Source organism: Astyanax mexicanus, chromosome 4, assembly GCF_023375975.1.
Source record: "Astyanax mexicanus isolate ESR-SI-001 chromosome 4, AstMex3_surface, whole genome shotgun sequence".
NCBI lineage: Eukaryota > Metazoa > Chordata > Actinopteri > Characiformes > Acestrorhamphidae > Astyanax > Astyanax mexicanus.
In genome coordinates, this window is record NC_064411.1 from 763,102 (window position 1) to 782,558 (window position 19,457).

General features: G+C 37.0%; 2 protein-coding genes across 15 annotated transcripts in view; both read right to left on the minus strand.

Annotated features, from left to right (window-relative positions):
* LOC103036209 (G surface protein, allelic form 156-like) overlaps positions 1–2,915 on the minus strand; it is a 70,231-nt gene extending 67,316 nt beyond the window's left edge. For all 14 annotated transcript variants that reach the window (XM_049476532.1, XM_049476537.1, XM_049476535.1 and 11 more), the window contains exons 1-4: positions 2,805–2,915; positions 2,583–2,601; positions 1,798–2,058; positions 1,392–1,652 (exon numbers count right to left, since the gene is read on the minus strand). In XM_049476532.1, the coding sequence (XP_049332489.1) occupies positions 1,392–1,652; positions 1,798–2,058; positions 2,583–2,601; positions 2,805–2,858 (595 nt within the window). In that variant the 5' untranslated portion in view covers positions 2,859–2,915. The remainder of the gene's footprint in view (positions 1–1,391; positions 1,653–1,797; positions 2,059–2,582; positions 2,602–2,804) is intronic.
* Positions 2,916–10,537: 7,622 nt separating this feature from the next.
* fndc7a (fibronectin type III domain containing 7a) overlaps positions 10,538–19,457 on the minus strand; it is a 31,517-nt gene continuing 22,597 nt past the window's right edge. The window contains exons 11-14 of the mRNA XM_049476539.1: positions 16,958–17,218; positions 14,867–14,896; positions 14,632–14,674; positions 10,538–11,365 (exon numbers count right to left, since the gene is read on the minus strand). Of these exons, the coding sequence (XP_049332496.1) occupies positions 14,643–14,674; positions 14,867–14,896; positions 16,958–17,218 (323 nt within the window). The 3' untranslated portion in view covers positions 10,538–11,365; positions 14,632–14,642. The remainder of the gene's footprint in view (positions 11,366–14,631; positions 14,675–14,866; positions 14,897–16,957; positions 17,219–19,457) is intronic.

Below are 19,457 nucleotides of genomic sequence, written 5' to 3' on the forward strand. Positions count from 1 at the left end.
CGGAATAATTTCAGTTGCCAAATATTCTGTGCATCGCCCAAAAGCATATTATTTACTATTTTAAGCAATCTCTATTACTTCCCACAAAGATGCAAAAAATATATTTTGTTTTTGGTTTCAAAAGCTTTTATTTTATTTAATACGAATAAATAAAACAAGGCTGCTAAATAGCACATATATATATATATATATTCTACTAATAGGATTTTTAATAATAAAAGTTCGTGATAGCGTTCCTGTGCACTGTGTTTATTTCCTACATGAACTGAAGGCAGAATTACTACACATATCAAAACACATCACTTCCTTTCACTGCGACATGGCAACGCAGTCCCACAGGAGTTACAGGATTACACACTTTCTCTTCTTCGCCAGATTTTATCTCAAACTGTAATCATGACACAATTACCTGTTTATATCCGTCTAAGTCTGTCTCATCTTCCTTCTGTCTGCTGGTGCCCTGAGGATGACCTTTTGGGACCTAATCTTAATGTTTGTATTAATAGCTAATATCCCAGTGGTGTGCCATATTGTATCATACACAATTATATATATAAGTTTTTTAGTGTTAATATACAGCTCTGGAAAAATTTAAGAGACCACCAAGCTTCTTTTTCTGATTTTTATTCTATAGACTACAGATATTTCTCCCAAATCCCCCCCAAAATATTAATTTTTAGCATTTATTTGCAGACAATAAGAAATGGCTGAAATAATAAAGATACAGAGCTTGCAAAAGAAACAAGTTCATATTCATAAAGTTTTAAGAGTTCAGAAATAATCAATATTTGGTGGAATAACTCTGGTTGGTTTTTAATCACAGTTTTAATTTCATGCATCTTGGCATCATATTCTCCTCCTCCACCAGTCTTACACACTGCTTTTGGATAACTTTATGCTGCTTTACTCCTGGTGTAAAAATTCAAGCAGTTCAGTTTGGTGGTTTGATGGTTTGTGATCATCCATCTTCCTCTTGATTATATTCCAGAGGGTTTTAATTTGGTAAAATTATAGAAACTCATCATTTTTAAGTGAAATCTTATTTTCCAGAGCTTTAGGTAGATAGATATACAGACAGACAGACAGACAGAAAGATGTATTGAACACGCAAAGTGATCTATACAGCACTTCATGCTTCCCTCTGCTGACAACTTTTATGGAGATGCGGATTTCATTTTCCAGCAGGATTTGGCACATTGCCCACATTTTCAAAAGTACCAGTTGGTTTTATATAATATTCTAATTTTCTGAGACACTGATTTCTGGCTTTTCATTGGCTGTAAGCCAAAATCACAAGTAGAAATGATATTTATATTATATATTTATAAACCACTAGAATACTACTACTACTTTGAGTTCTTTGAAGTCATGTTGATTTTGAGAGTACTAACGTGTGTTGATGGTTTTGACGTTGCTCTTGGTGCCCAGCCCGGCGGCGTTGGAGGAGTAGACGTAGCAGCTGTAGGTGCTGGCGGGCTGGAGGCCGGGCATGTCTCCGCTGAGCACGGAGAAGGTGAGGTTGCGGTGCTCCGAGTGAAAGGTCCCCTCCACCATCAGCACGTAGCTGTCCGCTCCCGACACGTTGGTCCACTGAAAGGACGCGGACGTACTCGACGCGGCCCGGGCGAACGTTAGCTGCGAGGCTGCGGGAACTATGGAACAAAGAAAACCAAAGAAAGAATTATCGACCTTAAAATCACAGCCGCTTCACACAACATGGCGGCGTTTTGGTTGGCGCTCCAACACAGCAGGATTATCCGTATCCTCGTCCGGGTCCTGAGGGAAACGGGGGCCTACCTGTCAGCGCTAGCTTGTAGCTGATACACAGCACATAATAAAACTGGTAGACTTTAAACGTGACTTGGTACTGGCTGCCAGGCCGTAATCCCTGCACCAGTCTCTCCGTGGTGGTCGCCGTTAAGTCCAACGTGACGGGGCTGATCGCGGGGTTATTAACCACCCGTAAGTCCAAAGCGTAGTTGGTGGCCCCGGGGAAGCTGGTCCATTTTATGTACAGGTTTGAAGCTGAAGGCGAGGTAATGGATGTTATGTCACAGTCTGTGGAAAACAAGAGAAGAGAATGAGATTTAGACATTCATGGACTTTATCAGACGTTTTAATTAAGATCTAAAGCTTTTTTATTTATTTATTTATTTTAGTCCAAGACCATTTTAGACCTAGATCATTAAGTATGGAGTTTAAAAGCTGACCTTATCTGCATTTTGTATATATATATATATATATATACAATAATCCCTAAATTAGAATAATTGCCTACATTTTTAAACGTTTTGAACTAGTGAAATAAACAATGGAACACCTTAAATACCCAAATTCAAATCTAATTATTGAATTTTCTTCATCATTCTGATGTGAATTTGTGTTTCTAACTGAATAGATTTGATTTAATTTGATTTTTAAATATATCTTTTTTTTTTTTACAGTATTTTTTACATATTTCCCCATAGATTATAAAGAACATTTAAAGTTTATATCCAAAAGGTAAATTGAATAAAAAAAAAAAAATAAGGTCAGCTTTTAAGCACTATAAATAAAACAGCTCAGTGTTTTTTTATACTTACTTCCTTGAGCTTGTTGTGCCTAAAAAAAAAACAGGAAAAAAAAATATTTGCCATTACAAAAGGTTTGATATACAATATTATATGTTTTATATTACACAGTAAGGCTAGGTATACAGTTCAGTCTGTTACATAATCATTAAATAATACTGTGTACATAAAGTGTATATCATACAATCTACACCATCAATCAAACTATTACGCCCATTAGCAATAAATGATTACCTCAGTCAGCGAAAGCAAAAGAAAGAAAAAGCTCAGTGTCTCCAGGAAGCGCATCTCTGCTGTGGTCAGTGGGGAATGAATAAGTTAGATTCATACAGATATTAATACAAACTGAACTCTGAACGCGTACGCCGCCGAATGCAGCGTATACCAGCCCCACAGGAACCAATCAGAACGCGAGAGCAGAAAGCAGGGCAGGTGCCTTAAGGCCTGGTAAGGCTATACTAAGGGGAAAACAATATCAGGGAGGGGAGCGGAGAGGAGGAGGGTTGGCCAGTTTTAAAACCTGTTTTGGACGAGGGGGACGCCTGGACTTCATTGCAACAAAATATTACGGGAAGCCCGCCGGCGAAAAGTCCCTGCGCATTGTACAAAAAAGTACCTTTAGAAATCTTAGAGAAAGTGTCGGCAGTTTTTTTACTTAAATTATTCTCGCGTATAAAAAAAAAAATGTGGAGCCAAAAGTATAGTAGAGTTTTAGGTCCCGAAATATTTGGACGGTGGATTACACAATCTTTATACAAAATATTTGTACATTCTGTAAGTATGTGAAATGTACTTCTTTAAATGGAGCACATTTAAAAACATCAGCAGTCGAACCAAAATTATTTATACTACAAGTATATAAAGAAAATAAAGCATAAAGCCAGAAATCCTGTCCCTCTGCTTACTTAAAACAACTGGAATGGAAACGATGGAACTGGATGGAACTTGAACCGTCCACATTCTGACGTGTGTTCACACTGAGCTACACGTTGCCCACGGCAACACAGCACTTTTTCAGACAATTCATTGTTACAAAGCAAAAAGGAAACAAGCTCCATTTTATGAACTGTTCTGTTCACATTTCTACAGGTTATCCTTAGATCAGAGGTGTCCAAACCTTTTTTTGTTGGGGGCCAGAAGGAGAAATATATTTGTATATTTATATATATCACGGGCCACAGACTCTGTAATAAAACTAATAATGAAATATACCACTTTAAATAATACATTTTCCTGATTATTTCATTTACACACCATTTTACTTGATTTACTATCTTTATCTTTGACAGTGTTGTGTAAACTAAGATTTTTCAAACTGATTTAATTTTACTTTCATGATGTCTTTTAATAATAAACTCCTTAATTACGCCAACTTTTAGACTCTTTGGCCCGTTTTTCTGTGCTAGAAATGCGCACTCTCTCCACTTTTAGACTCTTTGCCCTGTTTTTCTGCGCTACAACTGAGCACTCTCTCCGCTTTTAGACTCTTTGCCCCGTTTTTCTGCGCTAGAAACGCGCACCCTCTCCGCTTTTAGACTCTTTGGCCCATTTTTCTGCACTACAAATGCGCACTCTCTCCACTTTTAGACTCTTTGGCCCGTTTTTCTGCGCTAGAAATGCGCACTCTCTCCGCTTTTAGACTCTTTGGCCCGTTTTTCTGCGCTAGAAACGCGCACTCTCTCCGCTTTTAGACTCTTTGGCACGTTTTTCTGCACTACAAATGAGCACTCTCTCCGCTTTTAGACACTTTGGCCCATTTTTCTGCGCTAGAAATGCGCACCCTCTCCGCTTTTAGACTCTTTGGCCCATTTTTCTGCGCTAGAAATGCGCACCCTCTCCGCTTTTAGACTCTTTGCCCCGTTTTTCTGCGCTAGAAATGCGCACTCTCTCCGCTTTTAGACTCTTTGGCCCATTTTTCTGCGCTAGAAATGCGCACTCTCTCCGCTTTTAGACTCTTTGGTCCGTTTTTCTGCGCTAGAAATGCGCACTCTCTCCGCTTTTAGACTCTTTGGCAAAGAGTGACTGCTCAACTTTTTTTAGGGAATTAAAAAAGACAATATGAGCAATTCCAATAGGAGTCCATAGAACTTATTATGCTTGGAAGTTGGACCCCTAAAAAGAAGAAAAATAGGAATAAAAGGCCATATTAGTACACAGTAAAAAGTTAATTTTTTTCTATCAATGAGTTTTATGTTGAATCGTCAAGAATGATGGTTTGGAGAGACATGTCATCTGCTGGTGTTGATCCACTGTGTTTTTATTTTCCAGCAGGACTTGGCACACTGCCCACACTGCCAAAACAACCAATTGGTTTATATAATATTAAAATAAAAATGTTGGGTTTTCATCAACAATAAAAGAAATGAACCCTTAAACAGGTCACTGTGTGTTTAATACATCTATATAATATATGAGTTTCACATTTTGAACTGAATTACTGAAACAAAGTTACTATACCAATCATAATTTCCTCTATAGCTATAATTTCTTTCAATAATTTATATCATAAATAATAATTATATATAATTATAAATAAAAAAAAGATTTCCCCCCATTTTCTCCCCAATTTACACAGCAAATTACCCAACCCACTCTTTAGGACTATCACTAGTAATGTGAAGTCAACCACCACCTCTTTTTGAACTGTTGTTGATGCAGAGTTGCTGAGTAGCATCACAGCGCACTAAGAGGAAAGAGCAGCAACTCGGTTCTGATACATCAGCTCACAGACGCAGCCTTGTGCTGATCCACATCACCCTAGGAGTGATGAGAAGAAAGAGCGCCATCTACTGTACTGTACCCACCCAGAGAGAGCAAGGCCTATTGTGCTTTTTCAGGGCTCCGGTATACAACGGCAAGCTACATGAACAGGATTCGAACCAGCGATCTCCCGATCGTAGTGGCAGCGCTTAAACTGAAGGACCACTCGGAGCCTCGCAGCTATAATAATTTCTAAGGATACACCTAAACAAGCATACAAACATGGGGGAAATGCACCTTTGATATTTGGACAGATAAGTACAAATAATTGCCAGAGCAACATGTAGGCATTTTTTAATTAACCAATGACATCCATATATTTATTTTAAAAGTAAATTAAATACTGCAACAGTACAGAACAGAAAAATTTCAAGACAAAACTGAGGCAAAACAAGCAGCCAATGAAGGCGGCGGCGGCGGCAGCGGCAGTGAAGACCCTTTAAAGCTTCCCATGGGAGGAAATTCAGCCCTTGGTAATGTTGTCTATAGGTTTCAGACTTCAAGTGGGTTGTGACTGCAAAGAATTGGGTGGGAGGAAGGCGGGGGTCTACTTGTAAATAATGGGAGTACCTGCATTTTTTTCCACCTCAAGCTCTGCTCATGAAAGCCCATCATCACTGGCTTCAAGCAAGCTTCCAACATTTTAACATCCTTTTAAAAACCGGTCCTGCCTGCCATTCAGAGCCCATCTCATTAACACTGGATATTACATTACAGAAATGGACCACCATTATCAGCCAGGAAGAGAAGATTTTTCGTCTTTATTGGAAAATGTCTCGCTCTTTGTATGTTTTTCCTCCGAGCTAAAAGTAAATGATGTACCCTCCGAATCTACTTTAGCCTGCCTGATTAATTCGTAGATTCATAGTCCAAACTCCAGGACTTATTAAACCTATTAAGAGACCTCTACGGTGAAATGGATTTGAGGTGTAGTGAAACATGATAATGTCTACTAACCTTTATCTAAATAGCCCACCTCCAAGTTTGCAATCTGTTCCCCTGTCCTACATCTAAAGGTACTGTGTGTATAAACAGTGTTTTTAATAAACTATCTGAAGGTACTGTGTGTAAAAACAGTGTTTTTATTAAACTATCTGAAGGTACTGTGTGTATAAACAGTGTTTTTATTAAACTATCTGAAGGTACTGTGTGTATAAACAGTGTTTTTAATAAACTATCTGAAGGTATTGTGTGTATAAACAGTGTTTTTAATAAACTATCTGAAGGTATTGTGTGTATAAACAGTGTTTTTAATAAACTATCTGAAGGTACTGTGTGTATAAACAGTGTTTTTAATAAACTAGCTGAAGGTACTGTGTGTATAAACAGTGTTTTTATTAAACTAGCTGAAGGTACTGTGTGTATAAACAGTGTTTTTAATAAACTATCTGAGGGTACTGTGTGTATAAACAGTGTTTTTAATAAACTAGCTGAAGGTACTGTGTGTATAAACAGTGTTTTTAATAAACTATCTGAAGGTACTGTGTGTATAAACAGTGTTTTTAATAAACTATCTGAAGGTACTGTGTGTATAAACAGTGTTTTTATTAAACTATCTGAAGGTACTGTGTGTATAAACAGTGTTTTTATTAAACTATCTGAAGGTACTGTGTGTATAAACAGAGCATAAATCCAAGTTCCAAAAAAATACCAATCAAAAAAAAACAAATTAAAGATAAATGCTCAGCAAAAAACATCAGCAAAGTATAAACTACATTGGTCTCACCCAGAATCATGTACAGTCCACAACTGCAAATTCATATTCGCAGTGGTTGACCCAGGACTTCACATGTAACTCATAACGATGCATCGATTAAAACAATATTCAGGTAATCACAACAATATTCTGCGATTGCTCATGTTTAATCTCATTTGTTTTCCTTCCTAAAAAAACGGATATTTCAATTTAACTTAGAAAATAAATATAATGTAATTATGTGTATATTAGTGGTGTCAGTGGAGGGAAAGCAGCAAAGGAGTCACATGACTGAACTTCGGAAGATTGAAGACGAGTCAAGCTGCCGCTGATTCCGCTGAGTGGGCAAGTGTTTGGATTTTTAGAGCGTGGAAGAGGAATCAAAGAGGGTCAATAATAACGTGTTAGAAATATCTTACAAAAATCTTTATGATTGTTCTGCTGCTTTTGGGGGAAACAAGAGATAAATATCAGAACATGAAAGTCTGAAGAAGAAGAAGTTGTTTTACATATAAATAAACACCAATTCTTTAGTTTAATTGAAAGATTTACTGGTGGCCAAAAATAAGAGACCACTTAATGATGAAGTTTTTCCATTATTTTACCAAATTAAAAACCTCTGGAATATAATCAAGAGGAAGATGGATGATCACAAACCATCAAACCACCAAACTGAACTGCTTGAATTTTTACACCAGGAGTAAAGCAGCATAAAGTTATCCAAAAGCAGTGTGTAAGACTGGTGGAGGAGAACATGATGCCAAGATACATGAAAAAAAACTGTGATTAAAAACCAACCAGGATTATTCCACCAAATATTGATTATTTCTGAACTCTTAAAACTTTATGAATATGAACTTGTTTTCTTTGCATTATTTGAGGTCTGAAAGTTCTGCATCTTTTTTGTTATTTCAGTCATTTCTCATTTTCTGTAAATAAATGCTCTAAATGAGAATATTTTTATTTGTAATTTGGGTGAAATGTTGTCTGTAGTTTATAGAATAAAACAACAATGTTCATTTTACTCAAACATAAACCTATAAATAGCAAAATCAGAGAAACTGATTCAGAAACTGAAGTGATCTCTTTATTTTTTAATATATATATATAACAGCTATATAAAATGAGTAGTCATATAAGGTGAATGTTGTATTTTCTTACGTTACATATCTAATGAAAGTGACACATTTCTAACAATGAACTTAAGCCACACCCACATTTTTTCTTCTGTACTGTTCCAAAATTTCCCGTGTCCTATATAGCTCTTTGTCTGTAAGCTATATGATGTATTGCACTTCTTTTGTTACTTTTTATGGCTAGTGTCATACGTCTCCTTAACTGGTGTCAGGTAGCATCTCAGTTCGTTTCAGGCAACGAAAGATTCATTTCAGATCAGTTTCAGAGTGCTTCATCCATTTCACTTAAAAATCCATCAATCAACCTTCATTTTCTTATATTCACCAAATATAGCCAAACATTTAAAACTGACAGGAGTTAAAAAATAACATTTATCACCTTTTACTTGATTTACTATCTTTATCTTTTACAGTGTTGTGTAACCTAAGATTTTTCAAATTGATGTTTAATTTCAAGATGCCTCTTAATACAAACTCTCTCCGCTTTTAGACTCTTTTGCCCTGTTTTTCTGCACTAGAAATGCGCACTCTCTCCGCTTTTAGACTCTTTGGCTTGTTTTTCTGCGCTAAAACTTCACCCTCTCCGCTTTTAGACTCTTTGGCCCGTTTTTCTGAGCTGGAAATGCGCACTCTCTCCGCTTTTAGACTCTTTTGCCCCGTTTTTCTGCCCTAGAAATGCGCACTCTCTCCGCTTTTAGACTCTTTTGCCCCGTTTTTCTGCGCTAGAAATGCGCACCCTCTCTGCTTTTAGACTCTTTGGCCTGTTTTTCTGCACTAGAAATGCGCACTCTCTCTGCTTTTAGACTCTTTTGCCCTGTTTTTCTGCACTAGAAATGCGCACTCTCTCTGCTTTTAGACTCTTTGGCTTGTTTTTCTGCACTAGAAATGCGCACTCTCTCCGCTTTTAGACTCTTTTGCCCTGTTTTTCTGCACTAGAAATGCGCACCCTCTCTGCTTTTAGACTCTTTGGCCTGTTTTTCTGCACTAGAAATGTGCACTCTCTCCGCTTTTAGACTCTTTGGCCTGTTTTTCTGCACTAGAAATGTGCACTCTCTCCGCTTTTAGACTCTTTTGCCCTGTTTTTCTGCACTAGAAATGCGCACTCTCTCTGCTTTTAGACTCTTTGGCCTGTTTTTCTGCACTAGAAATGCGCACTCTCTCCGCTTTTAGACTCTTTTGCCCCGTTTTTCTGCGCTAGAAATGCGCACCCTCTCTGCTTTTAGACTCTTTGGCCTGTTTTTCTGCACTAGAAATGCGCACTCTCTCCGCTTTTAGACTCTTTTGCCCTGTTTTTCTGCACTAGAAATGCGCACTCTCTCTGCTTCTAGACTCTTTGGCCCGTTTTTCTGCGCTAGAAATGCGCACTCTCTCTGCTTTTAGACTCTTTTGCCCCGTTTTTCTGCGCTAGAAATGCGCACCCTCTCTGCTTTTAGACTCTTTTGTCCTGTTTTTCTGCGCTAAAACTTCACCCTCTCCGCTTTTAGCCTCTTTGGCCCGTTTTTCTGCGCTGGAAATGCGCACGCTCTCCGCTTTTAGACTCTTTTGCCCCGTTTTTCTGCGCTACAAATGCGCACTCTCTCCGCTTTTAGACTCTTTTGTCCCGTTTTTCTGCGCTAGAAATGCGCACTCTCTCCGCTTTTAGACTCTTTGCCCCGTTTTTCTGCGCTAGAAATGCACACTCTCTCCGCTTTTAGACTCTTTGGATCGTTTTTCTGCGCTAGAAATGTGCACTCTCTCCGCTTTTAGACTCTTTTGCCCCGTTTTTCTGCGCTAGAAATGCGCACTCTCTCTGCTTCTAGACTCTTTGGCCCTTTTTTCTGCGCTAGAAATGCGCACTCTCTCCGCTTTTAGACTCTTTGCCCCGTTTTTCTGCGCTAGAAATGCACACTCTCTCCGCTTTTAGACTCTTTTGCTCCGTTTTTCTGCGCTAGAAATGTGCACCCTCTCCGAGAGTCTAAAAGTTGCCGTAATTAAAGAGTTTAATATTAAGAGACATCTTGAAATTAAACATCAGTTTGAAAAATCTTAGTTTACACAACACTGTCAAAGATAAAGATAGTAAGTGAAGTAAAATGGTGTGTAAATGAAATAATCAGGAAAATGTATTATTTAAAGTGGTATATTTCATTATTTGTTTTATTATAGAGTCTGTGGTCCGTGACTTCAAATATATTTCTCCTTCTGGCCCCCAACAAAAAAAGTTTGGACACCCCTAATTTATATTATGATGAAACTGGCTCTCATCAGCACCGCTTCAGGAAAGAAACAGCAAGAGTTTCCTCTGTTGCACAGGATAAGTAACTTAGAAGAGTCACCTATGTAGACATTCTTTTATTTAATCAGACAGCTACCCAAAAATCACCACAAAACTGCACTTTAATGCAAAAACAGCTTTATTTAAAGTAGTATTCAGCTGGGCAACATGACACCAGTAAACACACACTTTAAACTGGCTTATCTGGTTCATCATCAGGAGGACGTATGTGTCCTGAGGTTGATTCTGGTACTGACTTTCACCCTGCCCTACTTTTTCAGTAGTCAGCCCGTCTAACTTACACCCAGGATACAGTTCTGCCCTCTGAAGGCTTTCTACTTGGGGGGAATTCCTACAGTATTTCCTTTCAGATTGTTCAGGTTTGTAAAAGAGCACAAAAAATATGCACAAAATATTCATTGTTGGTCATTCAGAGTACAGCTTTCTTTCAAACAATAAGCAAACTGTAAATACCTCCATGCGAAAAATACATTTCTGATACATATATAAAATCATAATTTTAAATTAAATCAGGAGTACATTTCTATTCACTGTAAAAAGAACAATTTGAACATTATAAACACATCAAATAAACACTTTGAATCTAACAATGGTATATGGAAACCAGTAATTATTTGAATTGAATAAACCCAATTTATTTATCGTTTTAGGTTGAAAAGACAAGACATTTTTTTACAGTGTAGACAAATTATACCCCCAATTTAAAAAATAGTCTTAGAACAACAGTTTTAGAACAACATAAAATTGTGCTTTTACATTTAGCAAAAATTGACATTAGGCCGGTACTTCATTTTTATCTAAAAACAAAGATCTTTTTAAATTGTTACATTTCACCTACACTACCTAAGATCATTTTTCATTTTACACAGAAACAAAGATATTCCTGCTATTTTAAGTGGTTGTCTCCTCCAGATCTGCAACATTGGTTCTGAAAACACAGAAAAACAAAAACACAAAATCAGACATATAAATATATATATATATATATATATATATATATATATATGTGTGTGTCCTAAAATGCATCCTCTATTAGTGTATGTTCAAACATTACTAAATCTAAATTACAATTACAATTAAAAGCGTAATAATATATTATGTGATTTAATATAAAAGTTTGGGCACCCCTGATCATTTTTATGATTTTCCTTAATAAATCATTGGTTGTTCAGATCAGCAATTTCAGTTAAATTAAGTAAAAGTAAAATTAAGTTTATATGATTTAAAAAAAAAAGTCTGCAATAATTCTAATAAAATTAAATTAGGCAGGTGCTTAAATTTGAGCCCCAACAAAAAAAAAATCAATATTTAGTAGATCCTCCTTTTGCAGAAATAACAGCCTCTAAACTCTCCACCAGTCTTACACACTGCTTTTGGATAACTTTATGCTGCTTTACTCCTGGTGTAAAAATTCAAGCAGTTCAGTTTGGTGGTTTGATGGCTTGTGATCATCCATCTTCCTCTTGATTATATTCCAGTAAGGTTCAGGTCTGGAGATTAGGCTGGCCATGACCCAGTCTTGATCTGGTGGTCCTTCATCCACACAGTAATCAATCCAGCTGTGTGGAATTTAACTTTGTCCGCTGGAAAAAAACAGTATTCAGAGTTGGGAAGTAAGTTTTCTTCCAGGATAATCTTGTATGAGGCTTGATTTATGCTTCATTTTCCCAATTCCAGCCTTGCTGAAGCATCTCCAGATCATCACCGATCCTCCACCAAATTTCACAGTGGGTGCAAGAACGTTCTTCCTCTAGCTTGAGTCCTGCCTCTAAGATATTGTTTTGAACTGTTGTTTCCATGCACGTCACCCCTGCTGCCATTTGCCATTCTTTTTATAGGTCACTTGATGTCACCCTGCGGTTGCTGACTGACATTCAAATTAGTTGACAGTCAACCTCCAGACCTGAACCCCATTGAAAAACCTCTGAATGTAACCATGTAAAATGTAAGTTGGTCACAAGTGATCAAACAAAGCTGAACTGCTTTTTGCGCCAGGAGTGGAATAAGATCACCCAAAAGCAGTGTGTAGGACTGGTGGAGGAAAACATGATGCCAAGATGTATGAAAGCTGTGATTTTACTATTTATAGGTTTATGTTTGAGTAAAATTAACATTGTTCTTTTATTCTATGAACTACAGACAACACTTCTCCCGAATTACAAATAAAATATAGTAAATTTGGAGGAAGACTTTGCACAGTTTTTGGAAAATGATCACATATGTTCTGGCTGAATCCCAAACACCTCCTTAAAAAGAATCAAATGTAATTGGACCTACATTTGTACAAAACTGAAATTATACACTAATCTTACTTAAAATGTTAAAAGGAGTCTTCAGGATGTTCTTTAGAATGAACATGACTGTCCACCAGACACCAAGATGATCCCCAGGACCTTTAATAAGCCTTGAAAATGGACTCTAGTTTATTTCTACTGGTCCGTTGGCGTATATTCATAATGATATGTGATATGGTTTAGGTTTATCGTTCACACAAAGGGAGATTAAGCTGCTTACGTATGTGTAGTAGCTGTGTCCCTGCAGGGTTAATAAACGACAATAAAACGACAAGGGTGCCCAAATTTGTGCAGAAAAAGCGGAGAGAGTGCCCATTTCTAGCGCAGAAAAACGGCCAAAGAGTCTAAAAGCGGAGAGAGTGCGCATTTCTAGCACAGAAAAACGGGCCAAAGAGTCTAAAAGCGGAGAGAGTGCGCATTTCTAGCACAGAAAAACGGGCCAAAGAGTCTAAAAGCGGAGAGAGTGCGCATTTCTAGCGCAGAAAAACGGACAAAAGAGTCTAAAAGCGGAGAGAGTGCGCATTTCTAGCACAGAAAAACGTGCCAAAGAGTCTAAAAGCGGAGAGAGTGCGCATTTCTAGCGCAGAAAAACGGGTAAAAGAGTCTAAAAGCGGAGAGAGTGTGCATTTCTAGCGCAGAAAAACGGAGTAAAAGAGTCTAAAAGCGGAGAGAGTGCGCATTTCTCGCGCAGAAAAATTCAGTAAAAAAGTCTAAAAGCGGAGAGAGTGCGCATTTCTAGCACAGAAAAACGGGCCAAAGAGTCTAAAAGCGGAGAGAGTGCCCATTTCTAGCACAGAAAAACGGGCCAAAGAGTCTAAAAGCGGAGAGGGTGCGCTTTTCTAGCGCAGAAAAATGGAGTAAAAAAGTCTAAAAGCGGAGAGAGTGCGCATTTCTAGCACAGAAAAACGGGCCAAAGAGTCTAAAAGCGGAGAGAGTGCGCATTTCTAGCGCAGAAAAACTGGCAAAAGAGTATAAAAGCGGAGAGAGTGCGCATTTCTAGCACAGAAAAACGGGCCAAAGAGTCTAAAAGCGGAGAGAGTGCGCATTTCTAGCACAGAAAAACGGGCCAAAGAGTCTAAAAGCGGAGAGAGTGCGCAGTTTTAGAAATAAATTAGTTATAGACTATAACTATATAGGATTATTTCTGTACTACTCTATCACTAAAGGTCCACTGGTATTGGTTTATGTTTAAGCATTTGCTTTAAGTTAATTTTTATTCATTTATTTATTTATTTGATTTCATTTATTATTTTAGGATAAAGCTAGTGTTTTATTTAAATTTTTATTTTTTAAAGAGTATAAACCACGAATAGTCGTAAGTAAGGACCAGTTATCTGACTAAATATGGCTAGCAATTTTCTCAGGAGACACCTTTTCATTTTATTTGCACACAGATTGAAATCTAAAATGTTATGCAAATAAATGTCACATGTATTACTTAAAAATGTGGGGTATCTTACTGTATTTTTTTTTTTTAAATGTCCATGCATATCGGCATCGGCATCTGCAGATATGTACATGTATAATATCGGATATCGGCATCGGCTCATAATTACCATATCGGTGCACCCCTAGTTATAGTTACTAGCTACTTCTCCAAAAAAGTAACTAACTAAGTTACTCCACTATAAAAGTAACTAGTTACCAGTAAAAGTAACTATTGTGTTACTTTAGTGTTACTCGATCAGAGTAATTAGTTAGATTACTTGTTACTAAAAAAAGTAATGGCATTAGTAACGCCATTTATTTCAACGCCATTATTCCCATCACTGGTAGTTAATCAGGAAACACAATATGACTTTTTGCTAAAATTATGGGATCATTTAAGGACACATTTTAGGTTTACATTGTTAAACAGTGTATAAACATTTCTGTAGACGTAGATTCTGTAGACTCTTACAGTGGCAGCTGCTAATCCACGCTCCTCTTCCCTCGATAGAATACTGTGGAAGGAAATAATAAACATCATTTATCATTTTAAACAGCATTCACTAAATGTTTTCAGTTTTTCAGAATGTGTTCAGTATGTAAAAACGTAATCTAATGCATTAATTGTGCTTCTCTAATTAAATCAGTTGTTCTGATTTAATCTGTAGAGATATTTTGATCAGAGTTCATCAGTGAAGAGTACATACCCGTTCCAACATTGATCCCAGAGCAGGAGACTGTAGAAAAAAAAAGAAAAAAAAAAGAGTTCCAGATTAATTTCAGATTTTATAACATCAAGCTTGAGTGATATAGAATATAGAAAATTGACCTTAAGAATACATAAGTATAAGTATAAGACATTGCTGAGATATTACTTATGTATTCTTAAGGTACATTTTTTATATTAATGTTTCTTTACCCGAATTAATGATGAAACGGAGAGTATTAATATTTAGAATTGGTAACATAAAATATAAAGAGAGTGCGCATTTCTAGCGCAGAAAAACTGGGCAAAGAGTCTAAAAGCGGAGAGAGTGCGCATTTCTAGCACAGAAAAACTGGGCAAAGAGTCTAAAAGCGGAGAGAGTGCGCATTTCTAGCACAGAAAAACTGGGCAAAGAGTCTAAAAGCGGAGAGAGTGCGCATTTCTAGCGCAGAAAAACGGCCAAAGAGTCTAAACGCGGAGAGGGTGCGCATTTCTAGTGCAGAAAAATGGGCCAAAGAGTCTAAAAGCGGAGAGGGTGCGCGTTTCTAGCACAGAAAAACGGGACAAAGAGTCTAAAAGCGGAGAGAGTACGCATTTCTAGCACAGAAAAACAGGGCAAAGAGTCTAAAAGCGGAGAGGGTGCGCATTTCTAGCGCAGAAAAACAGGGCAAAGAGTCTAAAAGCGGAGAGAGTGCGCATTTCTAGCGCAGAAAAACGGCCAAAGAGTCTAAACGCGGAGAGGGTGCGCGTTTCTAGCACAGAAAAACGGGGCAAAGAGTCTAAAAGCGGAGAGAGTGCGCATTTTCATACATTTTTTATATTAATGTTTCTTTACCCAAATTAATGATGAAACGGAGAGTATTAATATTTAGAATTGGTAACATAAAATATAAAAAAAAAAATCCTCTGTGTTTCATCATTAATTAGGGTAAAGTTACAAACGTAGTGTAATTGTAATATACAGTATTACCATCCTTTTTTTGTTGGAAAAATATCTCAATACTTTGTCATTAAAAACTGTACAATGCCCCTAATTATTACTGGCACTGTAAAAATAAGCATTTCCAATGAGTGCCAGAGGGGGGCAGCCATCAGAGTTCTGAAGAACAGCTCATACTCCAATCAATAAATTAAAAAAAATGTATCTACCCAACAACCAATCAAAAACCGGCGTTGTTGTATCTGGGTAAAATTTTAGTTCAGTTAGTTCAGTAGTGTGTTCTGATTGGACAGTGATAATATTTTATTTTGGCATGAATACCGTGCTGCTCCTAGACGAAATGCAATCCTGTGATTGCGATTGGCTTTTTTGAACATTCGCAGCAAAACCACACAGTGGAATGGTGTGTTTCGGTTTTTGTGTATACCAGGAGGGTGAAGACCAGCAGCTGCCTCCTCCGATACACACAAGCTAGACTTGGCTCAGACATATCAGCTTCAGAAGTCTGTGCTGACCAACATTACCTAGAGAGTTATGTCATGGGAGAGAGCACCATCTACCCCCCAAACAGAGAGCTCGGCCAATTGTGCTCTCTCAGGCTCTGGCAGCTGATGGCAAGCTGCATGACCAGGATTCAAATCAAACATACAGACAAATTAAATGTTTATTCAGACAATGATTTTATTAGATAACACTTTGCAGTAAGGGAACATTAATTTAGATTACTTTTTATTAAATATTTATTTACACTACTTACGACATTATCAATCATTATAACATTTCTAACTAATGTCTCAATTCATTATTTACATCATTCTGATCAGGCCGATAATACCTCTGAACTGCGAAAGAGCTAGCGTTTTAGCGACTAATGCTAATGCTGCTCCAGTCTTGGTGCTGGAGAAACTTTACTGTAACTCCTGTATAAAGCTGTAGTTCAGCAGAGTGGCTTTACTGGTGGTTTTTGGGAAAATTAAAGGATTTTCAAGTGAGTCTTATACTGCGAAAAATACAATACACCAAAATTGCCAAAATTGAAATCTGTCCAGAAGCCACATTTGATCCGGAGCAGGATGTTGCACACCCCTGGTCTACACTGTACTAGTTAAAAAAGTGAGCCACCCACACTGTGCTCCCAACGCTGAATCTTACCTGAGTACATCCTCTTGGCGCAGAATGGAACCTGGGATCCGTCACTTTTTACAGGAGCCACCACCACAGTGTACACATCCCCACACATTACGTTGGTGAGGTCACACCAGTTGGACCCCTGGACTGGGCGGCAGGTGTAGTTAGAGTTGGTGCCATAAAGGTCGACCATGTAGCCATACAGACTGTCCGACCCTCGCCAGTAAACACGCAGCGTGTTATTACCCATCACATACAGCCTCACACCGGACGGACAGCACGCACCTGAAGGGGAGGAGAGAGATTGACAGGAAGAGGAAGAGACCGTGGAGACGAGGGTGTTAATATTTTTACTACATGCATTTAGTCATATCCATTTCCTGTAAGTCCTGTAAGATCAGGAAGATGCTGGACTCTAGCGTTGGAAAGGCATCAAATTTTAGTTGGAAATGAAAATCAGGTTGAAGTCAAAACCCAACATAGGGTTGACATATAAATTAATTTCCAAAAACATTGGAAAGACATTGAATTATGGTTGGTATAGAAATGAGAGACAGAGATCACTCAAAAATGATCATCAAGCTCCAATTTTATTTTACATTGAAACAAATATCAGGTTGACATGACGCGTCATAACATTTGTAAATAAATAAAAGTTGGATTATTTAAAATCAATCATTGTTTTTAATGTTATTTAGATGTTCAATTGGTTGGAAAGTTGGAAATAAAAATCGCGCTGATTTCAAAACTCTTGTCTTGAGTTTAAATCAGATATTTGCCAAAAAAACAATTAAAAGTTATTCATTTTTTAAATAAAAAATACAAAATAATGATTATGTTGATAATAAGAGTGATGATACATTGTGTTAAACATTTTTCTATATACCATCAAGAGAGTTGCGTTTTTAATAAAGGTCATTTCTTTTTCCCATAAGTGTATACTTATTTTTAAAATATATAAAACAGCTTTTGAAGCAAGTCATACATAAAACGTGAATAAAACTGATTATGTGGCAGACCTCACTTTATTTTATGAATTCCTATAGTGGTCTTGTGTTACATGTCACATGTTCAAGTAACAAAATTAAGTACTTACTATTATTATTTAGTTTAATGCCTCGTTAAAATGATTAAACCCACTATTAACTTAACTGAGAGGATAAATCATGATGATTAAACTATAGCTTATACTATCACATAAATGTATTATACAGCTCTGGGGAAAAAAATGAGAGAAAACTTAAAAAATATTAATTTCTTTGATTTTACCAAATGTAAAACCTCTGGAATATAATCAAGAGGAAGATGGATGATCACAAACCACCAAACTGAACTGCTTGAATTTTTGCACCAGGAGTAAAGCAGCATAAAGTTATCCAAAAGCAGTGTGTAAGACTGGTGGAGGAGAACATGATGCCAGGATGCATGAAATTAAAACTGTGATTAAAAACCAACCAGGATTATTCCACCAAATATTGATTATTTCTGAACTCTTAAAACTTTATGAATATGAACTTGTTTTCTTTGCATTATTTGAGGTCTGAAAGCTCTGCATATTTTTTGTTATTTCAGCTATTTCTAATTTCCTAATATATATAATATATGCTCTAAATTAGAATATTTGTAATTTGGGAAAAATGTTGTCTGTAGTTTATAGAATAAAACAACAGTGTTTATTTTACTCAAACTTATACCTATAAATAGAAAAATCTGAGAAACTGATTCAGAAGCCTCCCATAGGGCTTATTTGCAGAATTATTAGTGCAGAACTGTTTAATGTATAAATCTGTTTTAAAGTATATATATATATATTTTACATTGATTCTCATGTATAATTTGCCTTGCTACATTTGTACAGCCTGAAGATCATATGAAAAAAGAAAGCTATTGTTCAGAAGACAGAACTTTGGATAGGTCGTAGTAGCATGACTCATAGTATCAGTAAACAGTATCAAATGCAGCCGTTAGTCACTGTTATTTATTCAGCATGAACAAAGTGTTTAAAGAATAAGGAGAAGCCAGCAACTGTATCTGATTAAAGGAAGGTGCTGAACTGAAGTCAGCCTGTTTGTCCTCTCTCTACCAAGACGTGTTTTTTAGGCAAAACACATCCACTGGAGGTCACTGTTTCAGTTCAGAAGCTCTTATCTTAGGCGGTGTGATGCTCTAAGCAGAACTGTAAAGGACATATTGCCTGTATCTTAGGGTGACCATATTTTCATTTGGGTAAACCAGGACACGTGGGAGCGTCAACACATAATTTGCATAATACATGTTTTTGAAGCTGTAAAGGATTAAGGTTGTGGGAGTGGAAAAAAAGTGTGTAAAAAACCTTCTAAATATGTTAGAATGTTAGAAAACTTCTGTTGCTTTTTAAATAGGTCGTCACTTTTTTTTACAATAACTTATTTACATTTTTACGTGAATTACATAAATGAGTTTTTTTGCCGTGTTCTTAAATGTTATTATAAGAGCAGCAGTTAGCCAGAAGTGTTAATTTACGGGTTTTTTTAGGGGTTTTTGT